The sequence below is a fragment of the Lagopus leucura genome, unplaced genomic scaffold (genome assembly GCF_019238085.1).
Source record: "Lagopus leucura isolate 7727_CA_CO unplaced genomic scaffold, USGS_WTPT01 Super-Scaffold_100021, whole genome shotgun sequence".
NCBI classification, from domain to species: domain Eukaryota; kingdom Metazoa; phylum Chordata; class Aves; order Galliformes; family Phasianidae; genus Lagopus; species Lagopus leucura.
Genome location: NW_024962274.1, coordinates 11,367,207 through 11,391,395, shown reverse-complemented (window position 1 = coordinate 11,391,395; position 24,189 = coordinate 11,367,207). Strand labels below are relative to the sequence as shown.

The 24,189-nt window shown below is 44.6% G+C and overlaps 1 protein-coding gene across 3 annotated transcripts; it reads left to right on the top strand.

The window, feature by feature from the left end:
* Positions 1-556: 556 nt before the first annotated feature.
* Positions 557-18,660, top strand: TRA2B (transformer 2 beta homolog). 3 transcript variants are annotated; one of them, XM_042878246.1, is made up of 9 exons: positions 557-634; positions 5,650-5,783; positions 9,662-9,824; positions 10,504-10,692; positions 12,019-12,134; positions 12,970-13,053; positions 16,412-16,474; positions 17,207-17,280; positions 18,261-18,660. In XM_042878246.1, the coding sequence occupies exons 1-9, from the start codon at positions 599-601 to the stop codon at positions 18,269-18,271; spliced, it is 870 nt and encodes a 289-aa protein (XP_042734180.1). In that variant the 5' UTR covers positions 557-598; the 3' UTR covers positions 18,272-18,660. The 3 variants fall into 3 exon arrangements, with proteins under 3 accessions (XP_042734180.1, XP_042734181.1, XP_042734183.1); XM_042878249.1 differs by lacking the exon at positions 557-634 and adding an exon at positions 810-827; XM_042878247.1 differs by lacking the exon at positions 18,261-18,660 and having other exon boundaries at positions 17,207-17,288.
* Positions 18,661-24,189: the final 5,529 nt, after the last annotated feature.

Sequence of the window (24,189 nt, the reverse complement as noted above, 5' to 3'; positions counted from 1 at the left end):
GCGGTGCTGTGCTGCCCTCGCGTGGCTATTTTGGAAGTAGACCCACTTCCACCACTGAAGCAGGGCTCTTGGGCTGATTGTTTCCTCAAAGAAAAGCCCCGGAGAGCGCAGTGATTTTTACAGCTGTTTCCACACCGCTTGTTCACTTAAAGCGGCTGAGGTGAGCTGGGGAGCCCTAAGGCAGTGCCATCTCGGGGCCCTAGCAGCACTGCGGCTGGCGAGCAGCGCTTGTCCTGGTGCAGAAACAGAGGAGCAGTGCTGGAGGCTGCGTGGGCACCGTGCCCTAAGCACGGGAAGGGATGAGATGGCCGCCATGACTCGGGGGCAGTGGGGGGGCGGGGCTTCTCATCAGGCGGGAGGATGAGGGGCGGGGCTTCTCCGCAAGGCGGGAAGAGTGAGGGCGGGGCTTCTCCTCACGGCCTCGGCGCTGGGCGGGTCTTTTCGCGGCCGTTGGGTGGGGCTCGCGCTGAAGGCGGGCGGCGGGACGGACGGGGTCCGCGGCGAGCAGCACACGTCACTTCCTCTGCGGGGAGCGCTGGCGCCGGGGACGGTCGGGTCGGGTCGGCGCGGCGGTGGCGGGGAGTGGCGCGGCGGGACGATGAGCGACAGCGGGGAACAGAACTACGGCGAGCGGGTAATACTTGGAGCCTGAGCGCGCGGCCCGGCCGCCCCTCCCCTCACACGCACACTTCCTCCGGCTCCGGGCGGGTGGAGCGGCCGCCCCCGCGTCGCCGTTGGGGCGGAGCGGGAGGGGCGGCGGCGGCGAGGAGGCCGCTGAGGAGGGCCGGGGCCGGGCTCGACGCGGGAAGATGGCGGCGGGAAAGGAGGTGGGGGCGCGCGGCGGGGCGGTGAGGCGGCCCGGCGCCATCTTGGGCTGGTGACCGGGAGCGCCGAGAGGGACAAAATGGCCGAGGGCGGGCGGCGCGGGCCGGGCCCGGCGCTGCGGGGCGGCCTTCCCCGTGCTGCGGCTGTCCGCAGGCTGCCGCTCCGGTGGAAGGCGGCCCCTCGGGGCACGGGGCGGTTGTGGGGGCTCCGGGGCTTGGGGTGGGGAAGGGGAGCGGCGGAGCTGAGGAGGAACCCAGCCGCCTCTTTGTCCTTTGTTATCCTCCCCCAAAACTGCATCGCCATCCGCTTCTGGGGGGAGGTTTTCTACTGCAGTCGTTTCTCCTTTAATCTCCGAGGTCTGTAGCCCTTACTGCCGTGTTTTGCTTGTCTCAGCGTCAGTTTTTAACTTGCAGAGCGAGCAATTGTGGGGCTGGTAGGGAGCTAGGAGTTTAAACCTTCACTGCAGGGGTCAAAAGAATTGAAACGTAATAATACTGAGGGGGGAGGGAAACTGCAATGTCTTGTTGTATCTTTCTTTGAAAATGGCCTTTTTGCTACAGCAAAGCTTGGTAGGATGTGAGCGTTACTATTTCAGGGTAGGGTAGGTCAGAAAATTGTCATTCTTGGAGGCTAGAAAACGCTGGATGAAATTGGATACTGAAAACTGGTGTTAAAGAATAGACTTGTTCTGCCCCCAGTGCTCTTTTCTTCGCAGTTCATGCCATTCTTATCCCAGGTGTGTTTCCCATTAGGGAGCATTGCATCTCGTGTACCCAGGGATTTCTGCATGTTTAAGTAGATTTAATTGCAGTTGTGCAAGTCAGGCTCAAAACCAGTTTAAGACAGTAGTTTAACTTTAGAAAAACTTGTTAGGCTAACCTGCATAGAGCTTTTTTTCTTTTGTTAGAATGGTAGGAAACATTAAGACCTTATTGTAGAGCCTTCTTGAAACATAATTTTGTAGAGTATGTCTGTTTTTGTATTTGTGTACTTTTATTTAAAAAAAAAAGTAATGGACAGACCATCTTCATCGTGAACAAGGTTTAAAGTAAGTTGCAACTGACTAGAGCATGTTTAGAAGAATGTTATTCCTCTGTAACTGAGCTTTGACTCATAGGTAAGTTGTATGCAGTTGTTTGTAAAACTAAAAGGTACAGAGCTAAAAGATGCAGCCATTTAGTTAGAAGCTTGCTATTCTAGAGTAGGTGAGGGAGTGGCTTTTTGAGTGTTACTACCACTGTTGGTTAGTGTGTTTGTTTGAATAACCAAAACTTCTATTTTAGTTGGTGGCCTTCTGTTTCCTTATGCTGCAAGCACCAAAATTTACTTGCAGAGTAGGAACTCTGCTTGGATGTATAACCGAGGGTATGACTTTACAGCTGTCTGTTAAGCTGTTCCAAGTCCATGCTGCCAACAAGAGGTGTGTTCCTGCTTTCTCCCTTGTAGCAGTGTTTGTACAGTCAGATCTGGGAACCGGATCAGCTGAATTTGTCGGATTCCATTTCCAGCTGTGTGAGGTAGCTGTGAATACTCTGTCAGTTCTGGGGATGAAGAGGCAGTACTGGGTGCTTCCACAAGTAATGGCACTTGCTGTTTTGGAGGCAGCAGGAACTTAAACTGTCTTATGCCATAGTTTTTGTTTGTTTTCTGAATGTTTGCAGTCCAACTCTTTCTCAGCTTACACTTCGTGATGAAATTAAACTCTAGAAACTTTAAAGCTAAAGAAATGATAACTTATTCAGTGATACGTGGCTTCGAGCACTGGAATATTGGCACCATAACCAACTATGGCTGTTTCTGAAGACACTTTTGTTTTCATTCACTGTGCTCAGTAGAGTGTGTGTAGCTAAGTAGGGCTGGAGAAAAGGCTGGTTGCCAGAAAGTCTTGCTTCCTCTGCCCCCTGCATGTTTGCAGCCTGCAGATAGCTATTCACCTTGTGAATTAATTGATAGTCTGGTTAGTCTGGTGGTCACACGATGCCACCAAGGTAGGTCATGCTTTGTGCCTCCTCCCCCAGCTTCAGGCCACACCTCCTGGTAGGCAGTGCAGTACCCTGAGCTGTCAGAAAGTAATTTGGCTTTTTTTGCTGAGGGGCTTTTCTCTGGCAGCTCACAGTACTGAGTGATCAGCTGATCCTGTGCTTCAAAAGGACAAGCAGAAGCTTTTTTCTTGTTTTTTGCTTTTTTTTTTTTTTTTTCCTGTTTGACCCATTGGTAAATTTGGGAATAGCATGGCTGAGCATGTGTGAAACTGGCACCCTGACACCTTGGATCAGTCTGCAGTCAGATTTGGTAATGCACAGTGGTAGGTTGTATGCCTTCCTTCAGGACAACGAGTGGAAACACCTGAGTTGGTAAGGCTTTAGTATAAATAGTACCAGTAATACTGACTATTTAAGTTGTAAGACAAATCTACAGTTCTGTGTGAGGAAAAATTGGATTGGGAAGTAGAGATCTAACCCAGTTCTGGTGCATACCTTGCAGCTGCTTCTGCCTGTGGTGATTTTGTCTGTGCTTCAGCTTTTCAGGATTAGAAACAGTACCTTTTCAGTAGGGAGCATCAGCTTTGATTTGCTTACCAGAAGTACTTGAATATGGCAGGAACAACAGTTCCTGCTATATTTTCTTTTTCCCCATGATGTGAGCCTGATGCATCTTTTTCTTTTTTTTTTTTTTTTTTTTAAAGCTTGAAATTCACAAAGGAGCAAAAAGGAAAAGAAGGCACTGTGTTAAGACTAAAAGTAGTGGATATCCCAATATCAGTGAACAGTGGGACCAGCTTATGTGGACCTTCAGCGGGTCACACAATGGGGCATAAAGTTTGGGGCTTGCAGATGAAGACATCAGCCATTAGCTTATGCTAATAGCACTTTCCTACTGTATTTCTTCAAAGCTTAACGACTTCCAAAAATCCTCAGAAGGCTGTGGGGGTGCTGCTGTGCGTGGTGCTCCTTGCTGCCTTCCTCCCACAGCAGTGAGCATTTCTTGTCCTGTCAGTCTGAGCCCTTCTGTCTCTGTGCATTGCTCCTTCTGCCTAGCTGAAGTCTGTCAAGAGGGTTATGTTCAGTGAGTAGTAGATCCCCTCAAAGGAAGAACGGCCTTAATTGTTGTTTCTTTGTGTGTAATCCCTTCTTAAAATCTTTTTCCAACTCTCTTCTTTTACATTTGCTCAGAACTCGTCTACGTGGGCTTTTTCTTTTGAAGGAAATAGCAGGTTTAGGGTAAACTAATTTGTAATTCAGGCCTCAGTATTTCCACTGCCTTTCACAGACTTGCTGAGTATGGTGGCAATGGCTTAAAACACCTTAATCGTTTTGGCAAAGAAGAACATGGCTTTGACTAACTTTGCTTTCTTTCTATTGCTCTTAGTATTAATTAATTAAAAATCTGCTTCACGCTGCAAGTTCCTCCTCTCTCAACTGTTGTTATTTTACAGTAGGCAATTGTGAATAGCAAATCTCTGTTGTACGTCGCATGGAAGCAGCTTAAGTGCACTGAAACATTGGTTTAGCGAATGATTTTGTGAATGATACAGAATGCCCTCTAAGTTGAGTGCTGAGATTTAAGAGATGTTAGAGATAGATCGAATGTTTTCGAACAAATCCTGTCTGATGATTTGGAAAGAAATAACATGTCTGAAAGCCCTAATTAGCTCAGATTGTTACCAAAGCAGAGTGCATGTAAATAATAGAGCAGGTGGGATATTCTTGCAGGGCAGCATGTGAGTGTGTTGCTTTGTTGCACAGAAGTCTGTTTTCACTCTGGAAAACTCCTATTTGGAGGCGTGAGGCCTGCGTATGTAACTGGTGCAGGCAGAGCGGCACAGCGAGCTGGGAGCACTCCCACAGGCTTATGGCCTGTAAGCACCTCCCAGAAAGCGACAGGGTTGTGGAAGGAAGTGGCTGAAAGAGGAACTGCGCTGCTTTCTGCATTCTTCTACTTTGAGGCATCTCTGGCTGCAGCAGGGGCTTAACTTGACTTCAGGCACTTCTTTAAGTACATGGTTCATAAAGTACCAAGTATGGGAGTTTGCTCATGCTGGCATTGATCAGTAGGTCGTTAGTTGATCTGTGGTGCATTTGCTGTTAAATATAGGCATAAATAGCAAATTTAGTTACGTAGCACTAAGCTTAAATTGAAATTGTCTATAAAATAATAGGGAAGTGGTAGATATGATTCTGCATATGTAGTAAAAGTCCAGAACATTTTTTTTTTTTCTAGTTTCAGTTTTGGCACTAGATTTTATCCTGGAGTTTTTAAATATTCTTCATCCTGTTCTTTTTCTATTAAGGTTAATGTTGAAGAAGGAAAATGCGGAAGTCGCCATTTGACAAGTTTTATAAATGAGAATTATTTGAAGCTCAGGAATAAGTGAAGCTGAAATTTGAAAAAAAAGAAAGTGAATGCATGCTAATTATCAGACCAGAAGTCCCACTTGTAGAATATTGAGCAATTTGTGTGAAGTGGGGAAGATGAAAGAAGTCAGAATTTGAAACGGAAGAATGAAGAAAAGGAATAAAAATGAAGTTAAGATAAGAAGTAATCTGGAATCTGAAAGCACTACGCTAAGTAATTACTAGTCTGTTTATGTGTCCCTGTATATTTTGCTAAACATGCATGCATTATCTGTTTAATAGCAAAAGTACATGCAGGGTAAAGAAGTGTCTACCAGGGAAGAACTTCTTAAAAATCTAGGCAGTTCTAATGCCAACTGCCCGGACACATAGATATGAATTTTTACCATGTATTTCACTGGAGCTTGTTTACAGACCGTAGGTAAACCAGAACTTGTGTACAAATTAGGCTTTCAATATCTGCGTGCAGGAATCCCGTTCTGCTTCCAGAAGCGGAAGTGCTCATGGGTCTGGCAAGTCGGGGAGGCACACCCCTGCAAGATCTCGATCTAAGGAGGATTCAAGGCGTTCCAGGTCAAAGTCTAGATCCAGGTCTGAATCCAGGTGAGTTCCTTTTTACCTCTTCCTCCTCTTGGCGAGTCAGATGTCTTTGGATTATTATGGATTACTGTGTCAGAGGTGAACTGAAGTGCACTGCAGCCCAGTTCTGTTACCGAGGGTCACTGGTGATGGTGCATACGCAAAGGGGCATGTGTGGTTTCAGAATTTGAAAGCCGAATGATCAAGTTAGATCTTGTTGCAGCCCTTTTTGAGAAGCATTCTGCTTTGTAGGCCTGTATCTCTGCTGGTCTGGTTTGTAGTTGGCCTGCCTCTGAAGTTTCTCTGCGAACAATGGCTAGCTTCTGAGCCTGACGCTCCAGGAGCTCTGGGTTTTATTTTCCTCTTCACTGGAAGAAACTGACGTGTCACCACATCTTGCGTGTTAGGTGACACTGCTCTTTTCTTCACTGGAAGCACTGATGTTTTAGAATAATTGCTGATTCGTTCTCTGAGAAAGAAGCAGATAAGTATACTAAAAAACAGAACTGACCTGTCTTAGCATTTAAACATGTTCTAATCGAACTTGAAATTGTCTGAAGAGCTCTAAAGATTGGGCAGCTTCCTAAGCTTCCAAAAAAGTTGTGGAGAAAGTAACTTTATTTGTTCCAGGATTGAACACATGAAAATGCTTCTAGGACTGTGTTACCAGTCCTTTGACTTATCTGCTAAGCAGGCTGCAGGCAGTGACAGCATCCCCCTTGAAACCGCTAACAAACTTCTTACTGAGACACAAAATATGCCCGTGGTCCAAAAATAAGGCAGTAAACGTCAGGACTGCCCACTTGGCATTGGGCTTACCATGAGTGTTGTGCAGAGGGTACATAATTAAAAAGCAAGGATGAAGAGGCTACAAAGCCTGCAGAAGGGTGAATGACATTATTTTCTGAAGAGTCTAGAGAGTTCAGTGCCGAGTGCAGGATGAATGTATTGATGGTACCTTCAGTCATTTGTAAGCATTCAGAGGAGAAAAACAAACAAAAGCTTGGGTTTCAGTGGTAGCGTTTCCAGCTGAGCTGTTCACAATATGTTTTTGTGTGTAAGCTCTGAATTAGGTTTACCAGAGCCTCAGGGTCAGGGTGTGGGAGGGATAACATTTCTGGAAGACATCACGCAGTCACCCCCGATGGAAAATGATGATGTATACTGTGCTTAGGCTGGATTGTAAGGTTAGAATGAGCAATCTGAAAGACTTTAGTGGCAAGGTAAATACCTTCTCAAGAATTTTGACAGCAGAGGAACGAGGTTGTTTTTGCTGTATATTTCAGTCAGACACAATTGTCAAATCATACACTTAACCTGTAGTGCCAGAACAGAAATGTGAAGTTGAAGGAATGAATACTTGGTGTTGCCAGTAGTGATGGGATTGTAGGATGGCTCAGGAGAGGTCCTGTCCAAACTTCTGTTTCAGACAGACTGCCTTGGGTTTGGATGGTGTTCTTGGAACTTCATACAGTTGGGCTTTTAAAGGCTCTGTGGGTAGAGACCACACATGTTCCTTGAGGAACCTTTTAGAGTGGCAAGCAAGTCAAGACCCAGCCCAGCATGTTCTTCTGCACCATAGTAACCCCTTGGGCTTCCTTAGTCTTTGAAGCGCTGCTTTTCGCTTGCAGAATAACCTCAATGCCATGTAGGAATGCAGCCTCACATAGTTTGAAATGCTGCTAGAGGCAAACACAAGAACTAGGCCTTCCAAGTCTTGCTGCTGTGATACAGTTTTTAAAGTAACCATGCAAATATTTCCATTTGCAAGGAACCTTTCAAATTGTACCATGGCATCTGACTTCTTTTTGATGAACAACAGTAGGTGCTTATGACTGCCACAGCTTCCTGAGCATTTAACAGCTGTCCTGAAAATACCTACAGCTGGAAATAACAAAAGGATCTTGTAAGCCTAAGATGGTTCGTTAGCAGAATTGTGAATTGTATGCAGAACCAGTATCCTCAAATCTTGATTTGAAGTGCCATCACTGTCATGAGCTCTGGCTCTCACCAGAGAGAGCATTGTGAAGTCCTTCATGGTGTGTGCTTGTTTCTGTTGCAAATATATTTTTGAGCCGCTAGCTTTATAAATGTGAACTTCTCTTAGGACCAAATCTGCGTCTTTGCATGTTTGTCCTTTGGGCTGTGGATGCTTTTGATTTGAAAAATCCAAAGCTGTTTTTCTTGAAGTTTTCATCAGCGAAACAACAGGTATTCTGCCCAGGCTTGTTGTCTTTGCCTGGTTCTTGTAATGTCTAAGCAATCCTTGATGAAGGAACGTGACTTTCAGCTGTGATGGTTTTGCAGCAGAGGAGAAAAATGGCAGTAGTGTTTAGCATTTAAGACAGCAGTATGACCAGTGCCTATTTAAAATAAGCCTTGTTCTCTCAGCGGTTTATCTAGCTTAGAAGGGTCTAGCTTTTGTTCATTGTAGTGGGTGCTTTCTGGAATGTGGAACATCGATTCTGTGTTTGTCTTCAGGCTTCCTATACCAGAGGCTGAGATGTCGCTGTGTGCACATGCTGAGTTTCTCATTCTATTATTTCATTGTCTTTTTATGCAATTTTCCCTGCCTCTGGGAGGTTCCCTCTTCTGTTTCTTTCAGTATTTTGTTCTTATACCCCACCCACCTTCCCAATTACTTGTTCTCTGTGCATACCTAAGTGTTGTAATGGGACATGCTGAAGTCATTTCTTCTGGAAGTGTACGTATTCTTCAAGCTGGGGAAGGCAAGACCTGCTGGGCTCACTTCTGAACAGGTCAAAGACAGAGATGCTTAACTGGTGACAAAACCTGATAGTGGATGAAGCTGTTAAATGCTCAGGAGGGAGCAAAAACTGGCTTGGATCAAGAGCATCGTTTGTCCCAGGGCAGTGTTTGGGCTACTGTGTGGCACCTAGTCCTGCAGCAGTGGCTTCTGGGCTCAGTCGGCTTCCACAAAAGGGGAAGGGCGTTCAGGCCCAAATAAGAGCATGAAGATGGGTAACTTATGGCTAATAACCTTTGGATATTAAACTGTTCAGTGCACTTCTTAGTCTTGCAGCCATTTTCTTCGTAGCTGCATGGAATGCAGGTCATTCAGTGACTGCAAACAGCACACCACACTTGGGTGTAGCTGCTCCAGCGCCTGCCTAGCTGTTCAGGCAGGGCTGTCTGCACTGGGAGAGCTGAGGGCTTAGTTGAAGGAATTGGAGTGTTCATCGGCCTCGTGGAGCTGGTGCTGTCAGTAAACACTTTTAAGTAGAAGCAGGCTGAAATTTGTGAGCAGTTGCACCTCTGCCTAAATACACTTGAAAGGTGAACATGTAAACGTGTACGAACAGCTAATGTTAAATAACTTAAAACAGTAAAAGGTGAATAAGTGTACTACCACTTAACTTCTTCAGTCCTGTTAAGCTCTGTTTTGGGGGCGTGTTGCAGATTCCTGTGTTTGTCATTATGAACTCTTTAAAAGAAATATTTGTCTATCTGTGTCATTGAAGGCAGTACTATTCTGAGTGCTAGAGTGAACAGAAGTGTGCACCTCTCCAGTTGTGCATGTGACAGTGACCTTTGCTGTTAATTCCTGTTCCCTCTTTCTACTAAGTCTTTTGGAGAGAATTTTCAGCTATTTTATTTTTACTTAAATACTGCTGTAAGTGCTGTGAATGTTCTGGGCAAAGCAAGTTCGAAGCTTTTTGAGGAATCGAAAGCCAACCAAAATGCTGAAGCCCCTCTTTTTCAGTAATACGTTAAGACCGAGAGATCGGTCCTTGAGATTAATGACTGAATTGATCGTAGCTTAATCACGTGCCACCACAGGTTCTTAAAATATATTTGTTCAGACTTCTGCTTATGACTATCTGAGGTACTTTTGCAGGGTTCTGGAAGAAAAAACACTGTCCCTCTTCTTTTTTCCTCAGATCTAGATCCCGGAGGAGTTCCCGCAGGCACTACACCAGGTCACGCTCTCGTTCCCGCTCTCACAGGAGGTCCAGAAGTAGGTCGTACAGTCGGGATTACCGGCGGCGGCACAGTCACAGCCATTCCCCCATGTCTACTCGCAGGCGCCACATTGGGAACAGGGTACGTGTGCTCTACATGCAGATGACTGCTGCGTATCTTCAAATCAGTGCATTTGTTTGTCTTCCTTTTCCGTGGAATGCAACCTGCTGAGGTGTGTTTGAAAGATGAGTGCTGGCAGTGCAGGCTGATGTTGGTGTGCCTGCTGTAGTAAACGAGCAGATGGATGCAGTGAGGGCAGAGGTAGCATTAGGAGGGAGAGGCATTTGTCTTCCCTAGATCTAGAAAGTCTGGAGAACTAAAACATTTAATTTAAAGCTGGCTTAGTGGTTCATTAAGTAAGAGCTTGTAAAGCAACTAGAAAGCTGTTGAATCTCGGGTGGCTGAGAGCAGTGGGATTCCAGCTAAAGCTGGCAAGGAAGCAATGGCTAAAATGTATGATGTGATCCATGCCTCTCTGTATCCACATTCAGCAGTCACCAGCATGTCTTTGGAGCAAAGACAGTATTTTTTTGTGTGTGCTGCCTCTATGGTTGGTACAGGGCTTCCGGAAATACAAAGTATTTCTATGAGAGAAGGATTTATGTCTGTAGGATTGATTAGAATAGAAGTGTCTACTTCAGTTTAACCCAGCTGTGGTCTCAGCAGTGTGTTTTTGTTGGAGCTCTGACAAATTCAAACTTGTGCAATTCCTGGTGTAGCAAACACAGGTGTTTATTCTGATGCCTCTCTCTTCCTTTAGGCAAATCCTGATCCAAATTGCTGTCTTGGTGTGTTTGGGTTGAGCTTGTACACCACAGAACGAGATCTGAGGGAAGTTTTCTCCAAGTATGGTCCAATTGCTGATGTTTCCATTGTGTACGATCAGCAGTCTCGACGTTCAAGGGGATTTGCATTTGTGTACTTCGAAAACGTTGAGGATGCTAAGGAGGTAAGTTGCTGTGGCATGGACTGTGTGGGATGTTTGCTGTGTTTTTGGTTGCTGGGATGTATGTTTTATACCAGGATGTAGCCTGGGTAACTCACTGCTTGACCTTAAAATGTGACACAGGAACCTCTTGTGTTAATTGCTTTCACTAGATGAAATAAGCATAATGCAAGCTAATGCAACGGTATCTTCCCTGCATTCTCAGAGCCAAAAATGTACTTCAGACCTCATGATAAAATGTCAGTGTTTGCTCAAAAGAGGCATCCTTTGTATTAGAGGAAATAGTGCAAGGCTATGATTCTGGTTCTGTGTGGACTGACTTGTATAATTCACAGAAGCAAACATCAACCTACTGTAGTGTGAACTGTGCCAACAAGAAAAGGAAAATAGAAACACATGTGCTCTCTTTTCTCTTAATTAGGTGTGTTCTTCCAAAACTCCATATGTGATCTTCTGTTTAATATTAAGAGTACCCCAGACTGGTATTTCAGTGTTCTCAAATGCTCAGGTGCTCTAGGGAAGCATTAACATGCATTCTGCTTGCTTCTAGTGCTTCAGTTGTGAAGGGGGGAGAAAATTTCACCTAACAGTAAAAGGCCAGACAGGCACTGTATTGAAATGATGTCTCTGCTGACCAACAAATTACTGAATATATGCTTACAATTGCTACAGAATGATCAGGGAAAGGAGCTTGCTAAGTGTATAAGTCTGCCCTCAGACCTGCCCTGGATAGTGCTTCAAATAGGCTTATCTTGTGCATAAATTCCACTTTGTACCATCTGAGTGGCTATTTTTTTCCCCCCTGAAATTTGGCATAAGACTTCCATGGTAAACTGAAGCTTTGAATGTCAGCTGTCCTACATGGCAGGAAAAACAAAAACTATTTCAGATATTTTGTTGAGTATTTGCTTATGATTCAGTTATTACTGTATTCAAGGTTAGGGCAGGGTTTGTGGATGTCTTTTGGAGCAGTGGGGGCTTCTGTGCTGTGTTTGAAGTTCCGTGTTGGAGCAGCTAAGATTCCTCGTAGAAGCATTTTCAAAGGCTCTTCTTGATCATGTCAGGAACAGTGAAACAAGCGGTAAATTATGTTCCTTACAGACACTCCACACAATATAAGTCATGTTTAAGTAATTACTGAAGCTTATAGCCACGTAGCCTAGGATGTCTTAGCTTTTAGGCTCAGATAAATGTGAGGCATAAGCGAAATTTAGAACTGCCTTAATTGAGATCTTTTAGGGCTTTTCTTAATATTCCAAGCAGTGGTTAGGAACTTGTGTAGGTAGTAAAGTTCATACCTCCAGCTAACTGTATTTTCTCTGTGCCTAGGCTAAGGAACGTGCCAATGGAATGGAGTTGGATGGAAGAAGAATCCGGGTAGACTTTTCCATAACAAAAAGACCTCACACACCTACCCCTGGAATCTACATGGGAAGACCCACTTAGTAAGTTACTACTGTGGCTTTTTTTTCCCCTGGAAGTGTAAGGGTCAGGATACATCGTATCCTGTATTTTAAAAAACAAAATAACAGCATCAAAACAATTTGTCAGTGGCTGATCTGAGGTCAGTCTAGGTTACAGTAAGCAGAAACTTGTGTCCACTAGTTAAGCATTCCAAATGTAAGTTGTCTGCACATTTAAGCCTGCAGTAAGAATTTTGGAGGATTTCTAAATTATTTCATGTTGTTTCTGAATGGTGGATGTTTCCCTGTGTGCTCTCAAACACCAGTGGCTTCGCAAGCTCTAGTTTTCCAAGCGTCCCTCGACAAATACTACTGTGCAGCTCTGCTGCAGTTTGCCCTATCCATAGTGTAAACATTTGACAAAGTTACCAGCAATGTGAGTTGTTTTCCCAAGTAATCTTTCAGTTGTTTTCCCAAGATTTTCTGCTTACAGTGCTGTTGGCTGTGTATGGTGTTGTATTGAGGCTCTAAGTTTATGTTTTTTAATGGAGAAATTCTTCCAAAAGCTTCCTGGGAGTTAGAAGTGAATCAGGAGTTGGTGCAGGCGCATAGAATTCCTTGTGTGCCTGCCTTAAAACGTTGAGAGGTTTCAGAACAAAGAGGAAAGTAGCTGCTTTAAAGATGCAGATTTTAAACAGCGCTGTTACGTAGTTCTGTTTCCATCCACAGCACTGGGAAGCACTCACACCATCACTTCAACTGTGAGAATGGGGGCCAGTGACTTAAGTCAGTTAAAATAACACATGCTTGACTGACTGCATTGCAAACAGAATTGATTGATTCCTTATTAAGTGAAATTCTCTGTTGTCACTTGCAGTGGCAGCTCCCGGCGGCGGGATTACTATGACAGGGGATATGACAGAGGGTACGACGATCGTGACTATTACAGCAGGTCATACAGGTGAGGCAACGGCTGTAGTGCTGAGCTGCTTCACCTCCATTCTGCCAGTGTGCGCCACGATATTTCTGTGCTCATTCTAATTGTGGGATCTCGGTACAAAAATGGCTGGTCACTACAAATGAGGTTGTTCAGATATGAGAAATGCTTCGTGCTGTTTCACTTGAGCGTGGTTTATTCTGCATTGCTTTTTTTAATTTATGGAAAACAAAGTACTGTTCTCTGCACTCACTTTCTTTTTTTAAATGCTGTTTTTTTTCCTTTTCCATTGTTAAAACGATGGGAATACAGGTGCTGATCTGATGCTTGAGTTTGCATTTTAATGCCAAATTTAAATTAGTTTTTGAATGTAATAGACAATGGGTAGGATGCTTCAGTACTCGCCATTATCCCCTATGAACAATTATGACATCTCAAATGTTGCCAAAGCAAAGAATCAGATCTTACAGGATTGCTTGTTCTGTACTGGAAGTTTGTTTGGCAAGGCTTTTTTAGCATACCGTTATCAGCTCGGATGAAGATGTTCTACTGCAGGCACTTGGGCTTCTTATTTCTGTCTGCAGTCTTGGGTTTTCAATAGTACAGTGGTTAACTTCCCTGAAAGTGCTGAATTTCCAGGTGGCAACATAGATTGCTGGGGGGCTAGTAAAGTTGATAGAAAATTTGTTGAAAACTTGGTTGGCACTTAATTGGTTTTGGTGACACAGCTGGCTTTATATTCTGTGTTCTCTATTACGGAACACAGGAGGAGTTGTGTCATGTGAAATTCCTAGAATTTGACTCAGACACGTTAAATTGGACACGAAGATGACACTTCATTTTTTTATCTAATTGCACAATGTACCTTTGGTTGCAGAATCATAGAGCTGTTCCGAGTTGTTTGCTGTGCTTTAATGCATCAGCACTGGGTACATCTATGACGGTTGCTTGATGACAATGTTTGGAGAAGCACGAGTTTGAATTACGTTCTCTTATAGCTCACAATGAACAATCTAAATCCTTGCAGTGTGCTCTTCTGGATGTAGAAGAAAATGTTCTGTGTTTACATTTGTATGGCCCTGAGGACATTCGTATGTCACTGAGGACAGCAGTCTCCTCTTTCCTCTCCTACTGCTCGCAAACACTTGTTTTTCCCAGCCTGTCACTGTGGATTTGGTCTGTTTCTCTCTTCCTTGCCTAGCTGTGCTTCTGCACTGCAGGGGCTAGGGGGAGGATCAAGGTGCCTCTGCATCATGACAGTGAATGCTGGAGACATGAGTGCTTTGCTCATAGTTCTGGGAAAGAGTATTTTCTGCCTTTAACAATCCATTTCCGTGCTACGTCAGTGGCTTTGAACATCCTGGAGAAATGCATGCCTGTTATCAAGGTTAAGCTGCTACAAGGACAAGATGTATTGGTTTTCATCTTGCCAGCAATTGTACATAAGCTTCCACATGAAGTAGATGAGACCCAAAAGTAGCTCTTTGACCAAGCTTTCTGCACAAGGTACAAAAAATTGACAATTATCCTCATCTTGCTTAATGTCCTGAAGATAATGAAATGAAAGCTAGCAGGCAAAACAACTGAAGCAGCTCCCAGAAATGTTGGGGAGCAGAAGTCTGTTTCTCCCATTCTGTTAATTCTTCCTCCTGGGGAGGATTGTGATAAACTTATAAAAATGCCAAAAGCATACAGAGACCAGCAAAAAACAGGGCTATAGAATGTTTGATAATAGTTTTATATTGTCAGTTCCTCTTCTTGAACTTGCTCGTGGTACAGATCTCCTTTTACAAAGGATTTATCAAGGTTTTCTGGCTGTCTTTTTTTTTTTTTCCTTTAGATTCCTCACTTTAGATTATGGTATAACATCTTCTTGTGGTTCCTGATGGTGAACTGTGGCTCAGATCTTTTTGTAAAACATTATCAGAAGTTTGAATTTTTTCCCTTCCGAGAGCATACTACTGAGAATAGATGCAGAGACTGAGATTGACTGTGTACAAAGAAGAGTACGTGAATTAGGGGAGGAAAAGCAGGCCAGCAAGAAGTGAACTGCTTCAGTTGGTGCTGGTTTTAGTGCTAGCAGAATTCATAGCCACGCTTTGGTTCAGCTCTTGCAGGCAGTTGTGCTCCTGGCGATGTTCTGACCTTCCTGTGTGCTCTCCCATTCTGTGTCTGTCATGTGATATTTAGGGCTTTGGGGTGGAAATACTCAGAGTATTGACAGTTCTGCAAGAGTGATTTCCGTTCCCTAAAACAACAAATCTTTGTGAAGCTCACTGCAGAACCTTTCTAATATCTTCTCAGATACTAATATAGCAGGTAAAGCAGATACGAAAAGATTGAAAGTAAGCCACAGATGTTTGCACGAGTCTGCTTTACAAATACCATGGTCTTTTCTAGTTAAATGCTTAGTAATTATCCTGCAGGTATTGCTTGTTTGAAGGAGAGAGCAGAGTAGTGTTGCATAAGCTGTGGGTTCTTCCTTGAATAAGGGAAATGGGGTATATAAATTCTAAATCCTGAGTTGCAAGTGTTACACAGTAGTGCTTAACCCTAGAAAGTCAATGAGCAATAATTACTTTGTTTTCTTCCTTATTTGCTTTCTGTGCAGTGAAACCTGAAGGGAAATACAATGCAGGATGGAGTTGTCATGCTAAAGTTCTTCTCATGTGGCTGTGGAATACTCAGCCTGCAAAATAGGGATGCAAAATAATGCACACTGCCTAATCTTCCAAATGGAGAAACTTTGCTTTGGGGGGAAAAAGTAAAATAGGAGACCTGTTGGTTAGAAATGTAGTGGATTTTCTTGACTGTCGTATGATTGCTGCCTTTTTGAGCTGTGACAGTCACACCTGCTCCATAATCCAAACTTGATTCAGTAATGCTTTGCTATATCTATATCTGTGGAAGTAGCAGATCAGCCACTGAATATTAAGTATTATAACCTGTTGCTTCAGTTCCAGGTGACTACCGTGGTGTCACCTTGGTCATCTTTCCTTAGCAATCTGATTTCAAGGCTTAACAAATAAATAATATTGCATGCTTTGAATGGATAAGCATCCGAGAATGGAAATGCTTTTAAAAGCAGAGGCTTCATACTGCTCTGAAATCACTGCTTGTTGAAGAGTATGATGTAAAACACAGTATTGGCCAGCGGAGTGCAAGATCTCTGCAGCTGCACCTTGCCACTTTCAGTATTTGGTGTTCAGCTAACACCTGGGAATCAAAAATGAAGGTAGTAGGGAAGTAACAAAGTATTTATCTAGTTAAGCTACCAAATGTTTTCTTCTCTTCACTTTATCATATGATTGAGCGTGTTTTTTACTTGCATGGTGAGCTTCTTTGTTAAATTTTCAAAACTGTTCTGCTTCTGTCTTCACAGAGGAGGAGGTGGAGGAGGAGGAGGAGGATGGAGAGCTGTTCAAGACAGAGATCAGTTTTACAGGTATGCCAGGAAAGCTTTTGGTGTCCGGTAAAAAATGGAAACGTTCTTCTGCGTGGCATCTTTGGGATGTTTGAATCGAGTTTGAGGATATCTTCAAATGCAGTAAGAGCAACTGGGCAACTGTTGAATGCTTGAGAATCTTGGATGAGCAGTGGAATTTCTTTCAAAGGTTTCCTCATTATGTGAAGGGGTGAGGTTAGTATGGGGGCAGGTTAGTGCAGCTTTACACAAGAAAAACTTGTGATCTGTGCCAAGAAGTTAATGTCCTGAATAGTTTTTGTGAATGACTATTAAAGGGATTGGGGAAACTAGGTAAGGAACTGAGAAACTTGTGGTTGGATTGAAAAGGTATCCCAGAATTCTTCATCCAGACAAGTATTTCAAACTCAAAGTGTGATTGGGCTTTTGATTTGGGTGTTTGGGATGCTTTTGGCTTGAAACAGAAAACTCATGTGTAAAATGTGAATGTGAATTTTCCTAGTGAATGTAGGAGAGTTTATTTCCTTTATTAGTCCATTGTAATATCACTCTGGCCCTTTATTCACAAAAAGACTATTTGAGTTTTATTAAAGGTTTGCCTTTTCTCCAGTAGAAGCATTGACCAGGTCTTCGTACTCTCGTTAGCTTTCCTCAGTACGCTATTGATTGAGATAACAGTATCTACATAGAGCTGCTGCCACTCATCACCACGGGGTTTAACAGAGGGGCTGTTTCTGTGGCCTTGTTTTGCAGGAGGAGATCACCATCCCCATATTACAGCCGAGGGGGCTACAGATCTCGATCCAGATCTCGATCCTATTCACCTCGTAAGTAATTCTAGAGTTCTCATGTCAAAAGCTCATTTCCACTTAGCCTCAACTTCTTCCTTTGAGCTTTCCCATCCCTAATGGCTTTATGTGGTTGTATTCATGTCGTTATGAATCACAGTTCCCTTTAAAGTTACATTGAGCAAGTGGCAACCTTGAGGGTAGAGCAAATATTTAGTTTGCAACAAAATAAACTATGTAATACTGCTTTTTTTTTTTTTTTTCTTTCTTGGTAGTGCTTCTTTCTTGGGAACTCAGATTGGGCAGCAGTTTGTAGCATGTTGAGAGTTTGAAGTGTAGAACAGCAAAGCTGAACTCACAGGTTTGGATATTGGGACTAAATTTGCTGATGCAACATGGAAAAGAGGAGGCTAACTTAAGCCAGCATCTAAATGGTGCTTTTGTCAAAGCAGCTTATTTGCATGACAAATAAAGCTGTATTTTGGTAGAAAGTTAAAGATGCAATAGCATTCCTAGCATATTCCCCTCGTAATGGATACACTTGGAATGAATGTGCTGTGTTCTGAGCATTCTCATATTTACCATCTGTGTCCAAAGGAAGACAGGTGGAACTGTGCTTTTACTGACACTGACTTTGGGGTGGGAATACTCAGAGTATTGACAGTTCCAGCAAGAGTGATTTCCGTTCCCTAAAATAACAAGTCTTTGTGAAGCTCGCTGCAGAACCTTTCTAGTATCTTGTAAAAAGTATCTCTGATATGACTGTGCTTTTACTGATACATGGGGAAACTGGCTTCAGCCCCAGTTACAGTGCACATACCTGCTGTGTGCTGAAATGTCAGCCCTGCGTGTGTCTGACATGATTGGGCTTACAGAACAGTGCTGATGTTAAGCTTTGACAGGCAGATCATTGGGCACTTAGGAAATTTGATGCAGACTGGAGGTGTGCAAGTGAAATCAGAACTTTGAAGATCTGCTAGTGTTGGGAAGTCTAATCCTGTGTATTTTTTTTCTTTCAGGTCGCTATTAAAGCATGACATGTAGAGGAATTTCTAGCTACAGCCTTTGAGTTGAAATTGCGAGTTTGTGGACAATATTTTTATTGTCTCTTCTGTTTAAACAAGTGAACAGTGCCTAGTGAATAGGTGACTTTTACACCTTTTATGAAGAATACTTCTGTGATGCTGTTTCATTCTGCATATTTGTGTAGTTTGGTGCTTTGTTCCAAGTTGTGTTTTGAAAGGAGTATGTTTTGCATGTATTTTTTTAGTCTCAATTTTGACTCCTGAAAGGTTTCTATTGTAAAAACAAACTGTTCAGTTAGTTTTTTTCTACTGATTCCAAGGTATTCTAAAGATCAAAACCTGTGTAAAGTGCTTTCAAAAAGTGAAAAATAAAATAAAAAAGTTTGATTTTTTTTTTTCCCCTGTGCTTTTGACAAGTATAAGTTATGGGTTGAAAAGAGACTCCCACATGTACACGATATTCCATAACCTATGACACAAAGTTCATTAGTAAAGTTCACACTAAGATTGTGTTGTTGGGTAATTGTTCTCTAATTGTGATACCTTCAGGTATGTAAATCCAGTGCGTAGAGATGTCCATGTATAACGTGCACAGTAGCAGGAGGAAGGAACAGCACTCAGTGATGGTGTACACATGGAGCAGCACAACTTAGCAACGTACGGTAATGCTGCTGAGCTTTGGGTGGGGGGGGGTGAGCTGCTAGCAGATGCTTTATCCCACGTAAGATGTAATCCTCTAAGGAGAGCTCAAAAGGGGGAGAGGGTTTCCTGGGAAGTAAATAACCACGCGCTTACGAAAGGCAATGTAGGAACACACAGACCATGTTGATTTTTTTCCTTTTGAAAGTCCATCTTTACCTGCATATGTGGGTAAAATGATGGAGGCGGTATGACTCAGTGCTTTCCTTTCCATTTTCTACTCAAAACAGTCAGAAGTGCCATTTTTGCCTACTAGGATTCATGAATCTCATACACATAGAGGGAGATTACTTGCAAGATTTGGGAACAATGTGGAACTACATCTAACTAGAGCAGCCCCCAGCCCAGTAGCATAGGTGCCTGTATCTTGTAGTAGGCCTGGAATAAGTGCAGCTTAGTGCTAGCAAGTCAGAGGTTTCTGTGGAGTTTCTTCCATGAGGTTGCACCAGAGGGAAAGGATCGATGATTGGGAACTTGTTAGTGCATTCTTACTTAGAAAATACAAATCATGGTTGTATGATCTGCTGTGCTGGCTGTCAGCAATAGAGAGGTGCCACCAAGGCCATCACCAGTTGGGATTTGAGTGGTAAGGCATTGGTGTGAGCTTGCTTCCATCCCCTTTCCAAACGCTTTAATTTAACAAGTGCTTACATACCCATGTAGGATCTGAGCTACACCCCAATTCTTTTCAGGGACAGTCATTTGTCCCTGAATCTGTTAGATTTTTAGAAGACTGGCCACATACCATCTTATTTGCTTTTCCCTTTTGCTCTCTGAAGCAAACTTCAGCACATTCCATGCCACTGTGTGAGGGAGAGATGGTATTCTAGGGCCTGAAGAAATGAGCCCTACCTGTGACGTGTTTGCAGAGGTGAGGAATGCTGACATCAGTGTGCCAAACATCTCACAAAGGGAAGTTTCTACAGCTACTGAGGTATTCTGTTCTTTATTTCAGTTTTTATTGTATCTATAAGAATTATCAACAAGTTTTCAGCACTGATTATTTTTAATTTTTAGTAACGATCTCCCCAACCCAGCCTACATCTCTATTCAAACCTGTAGCAGCATTCCATGCTGGAAGATGGCGTGCAGCCATTTACCCATTGCAGCTTGAATCCCTGTGCATTGTTCCTGATCAGTGCAATCTCTAGGGTTGTGGTTAAGGACACAAGAATGGGCTTTTCACCTCAAGGTGGAGTTGCTGCGTGGTGTGACTTTTCTGCTTTGCGGAGCAGGGAAGCGGTTTGTTCTTTGGACCACGTTTTATTAGTCACTATCTTGTACATCCTTTGACTCATGGAACTGGGATTGACGAATGCAGTCAGGAATAGGTGTTCTCTGGTAAGCTTTTTCATGTTTTAGTAAAATGAGGATTGCACTATCTGCAGTGTGCTTCTTGGCAGCTGAATTTGATGGCCTGTTGCTGCCAGAAGGGCATCTTCCCACTCCTACCCCACACTCACACCTGGTGGTTCTCAGAAGTCCTAAATCCGTGCTAGTAGGGTCAAGATACACCTGCACTGCTATCAGAAGAGCCACTTATCTGGGTGTTTCCTGCTGCTGAATCACTTGAGCTGCTTGTCAAGCCCAGAAACAGCCCCTGGTGAGATGCTCCCCAGTGTGTGCAATGCTGCCCTGTTGGGCAGGAGTGACAGATTGCTGTGGTATGCGATGCACTTCTGAAACATGCCTGAATCACTGCGGGATGTCGGCATGCTCTGCCAGCATTGGGCACAGAAATTGACCAAGCAGGGAGAAGCCTATCCTGAACTTCTGCAGAAGCTGGATTGTGGCAGTGCATTTGTGCACCAAGGACTGCAGGAAAGGATGGAAAGGCTGCACGGAATGATAGCCCTGACTTCCACCATAGTGGGGGCTGCAAAATGCAGACTCTTCTCTGTGCAGTCTGCTGAGAAGAAGCCTTCAAGCCCTGCTCGGGATGTGCTGCTAGTGACATTTTAGTCAGACTGCTGTAGCACAATCAAAGCAACATCTGTTGGGTGGATGCAAAGTGTCCTGCATTGACCTTCTTTCCTGCAGACACTGCAGCAAACAAAGTCTTAAGTGCGTGGAAAACAAAACAATGTGAAGGTTACGGGAAAAGCTGATAGGTAGCTGTGATTATGTGGACCAAGGTCTGCACTGGGGGTGGATGGAAGAGCTGCAGAGCCAAGGTGAGCTCAGCTGGGTGAGGAGCTGTCAGGATTTTGGGTTCTAAGGAAACCAGGTGATGTTTGTAACCCTGTAAAGATGAGGCAGAGTCACAGTATGGTTCCAGGTGGAAGGAGCTTTCGGAGATTCAACCCTCTGCTGTGAGCAGGGGTATCAGTGCTAAGGGGAGTTGCAATATTGCTCTCCTTGGGTGTGAGGAGGGGCTCGGATCCCTGTGCTGGCCTGGCTGTTCAAGCCACACCTCCACACACGGGGTGTTACATCACAGCTCCCTAATTTGGCTTTGGGTAATTCTGTCGTTTGTGTATTGGTTCCAGTAACTCCAGCATAAAAACTGGAGGTCTGTGTGGCTGTGCATCTTTGGGACATGGCTTTTGCTTCAGAGACTTGGTCCTTGATGCTCATACCTTTAAGGTCATGTTAGGACAGCCACTGAAACCCTTTGGCCCGTTGTGAAAGAACTGTTAGTTCATCCCTACTGAATCTCTGCTATGTCTTGGTCTGCGCAGCCCTGGAGAAGATGTAATTCCTGGAGACCCTCATGGTCCACCTCTAGGATTTCTCCCTGCTGTTTTGTTACAGCCAGGGAAGCAACTTGGTAAATCTTCACTCGTGTCCTTGCAAACTGTGGGTGAAATTATTACATGTATTTTCCAACCAAATTGTTCACTATCTTCTCAAAACAGGGCTAATAACACTCTTCATGCTGTAGTGCTTGGTGCTGGTGACTGCAGCTCTTCCCCCTCCCCCTTTCCACAGTAGCTGCTCATTTCCTTGCTAGGAGATTTCTAAAAGCCCAAAGGATGGTTTTAGGGAAGTTCACTGATGCGATCCGAGAGTTTGCAGACTGCTCCCTTTGCAGCAGAGTGCCAACATTACCATCACCATCCATCCATCCTCATCCTTGGCACTGTGTAACTCGACTAGGAGTGGATACACAGAGATTTGGGAAAAGGAGGTGTTTGCATCATGGTTCCTGAAAATCCATCCCTTGTTAGGAGCTCTGGCAGGACCAGCAACGATTTATTCTGTGAAACTGATGCTGTGTTTCTCAGACTCTCTGTGGCTGTGCTGGATTTGCTCTACCTTGAGCCTGTGGGTCCTTGACACGTCTCGAGCTCTTTCTGGGAATAAATACCTGTAAGACCTGATGTACTTTCGTGGCTTCTTGAGCAGGCTGCAGCTCCCTGCTGCGTATTGTGGCACCCGCAGTCACTGCTGCTGCTTGACCAGAATGAGAAAATAAGTCAGTGTGCAAAGGAACCGAGTTGGTTTGGGGGATGCAAGGGTTATTTGGGGGCTATTTGAAGCCTTTTGTTTGGTCCTGCTCCTCTGGAAGATGTTTGTCTGCCCGCTCCCAGCATCTCCAGCCAAGGAATGTCCCCAGCTCCTCCTCTCCTGTATCCGATCAACCACGAGCTCCCTTCTCCCCCAGATTTTCCCTGGTTTTTCAAAGCAGCCCTTCACACACAACACGAGCCTGCTATCTTCTCCTCCTCCAGACTAAACAATCCCTCCTTCGACCTTCCCTTGCTCTCACCTTTTTTTTCCTCCTTTTTACCTCTCTGCTGCCTCCCAGACACGTTACGCAACCGAGAGCCACGATCTCATTGCATCCCCACCTGCACTGCTCAGAACAAAACCTGGGCCCCGCACCTCCTCGTAAGGTCCATCACAACACTGGGAAGGCATCAGGAGGAAGGCAGCGAGCTCCTTCTGCAAAGCCCAACATTGTGGGCAGAGGGATGAGCTCGTGTGGGAGCTCTGCGTGAAGTGCTTGGGCAGGACGAGCTGAATATAGGCACACGGCATCGTCGTTTTTCATTTCAATGAAGGCACGAAGCCGGCAGCTGCCACGTGCCCACGGGATGGGAAGCACCAGCTCCTACCACCCTCCTTCCCCACGAGGCTCCTCGTAGCCCTGCGAGCACCCCCAAAAACGCTGCTCCTGATGCTGAGCCCGGCAGGAGCTGCGCCGGGAGCAAAGAAGAAGAAATCGGAGGAGAAAGGATTCTTCTGGCTTTGCATCATCGCAGTCTGACCACATCTATTTTTGCTGTACGCATGGCATCAAGCACCCGTCACCGCTATTCCTACCATCGTGCCGCCGCATGACACGGCCACGAGCAGGGAAGGGGCTTTGCTCTCCTCGGCCCTGCTGCACGCCCAGGGAATCCGCTCGCCGGCCACTGGCAGAGGACAGCTGGCAGCAGGCACGGCGCTGCCCTCCAAGGACACTTGTTCCCTCCCGCCACGCTGGGCTCCACCGCCTTTATTTAGGCTCCGCTCACAGCCGCTTTCATAGAGATACGGCCTTGTGGTCGCAGGAGCAGTGGGAGCTCGCTGAGCACAAGGCAGCAGTACCTGCTGGTTCCTCGGGGTGCCCACGGCCTCGGGCTGGGGACAGGCACTGCTTGTTGCAGGGGCGGCCGGCCTGGGGGCTTTGCCAGCAGCCAGCGGGGATGTGCTGGGCTGCTGGAGCCCCTCGGCCAGAGATGTGCATTGGCAGCAGTATCCACAGCTTCCTTGGGTGTCCTTCCTTTATTTACTTCCTCCCTTTCATTTATTTCTTTTCTATTCCTTTTATCCCTTTTCATTTGTTCCGTTCTTTTTTCCCCATTCTTTTCGGGTTTTTTTTTCCCTTTTCATCATTCTTTTTTTCCTTTTCTTGTATGTTTTTTACCTTTCCCTTCACTTTTCTTTAATTTCCCTTTTCCTTGTTATTTACCTTTTTCCTTTTCCTTCTTTTCATTTTCTTTTTTCCTTTTAGATTCATTTTTTCCATCCCTTTTTCTGTCCCCTTTTTTCTTTCCCTTTTCAACCTCCCTTCCTTCTCCTTCCTTTGTATTTTCCCTTTTCCTCTTCCCTCCCTTTTCCTTTCCACTCCCTTCCCTTTTCAATTTGGCTTTTTCCTTTTTCCTTTCCTTTTCCATCTGTTTTCTTTTTTAACCTTTTTTTCTTTTCCTTCCCTTTCCCTTTTTTCATCTCCCTTTTCTTTCCTCCTTCCGACTTTCAATTTCCCTTTTCCTTCTTCCATCCCTTCTCCCTTTCC

Excerpts from the sequence above, each read along its gene's own strand:
- TRA2B (XM_042878246.1), top strand. The coding sequence starts at position 599 with ATGAGCGACAGCGGGGAACAGAACTACGGCGAGCGG. Across the intron at positions 10,693-12,018 it reads ACGTTGAGGATGCTAAGGAG|GCTAAGGAACGTGCCAATGG; the intron begins GTAAGTTGCTGT and ends CTCTGTGCCTAG. Across the intron at positions 13,054-16,411 it reads TATTACAGCAGGTCATACAG|AGGAGGAGGTGGAGGAGGAG; the intron begins GTGAGGCAACGG and ends CTGTCTTCACAG.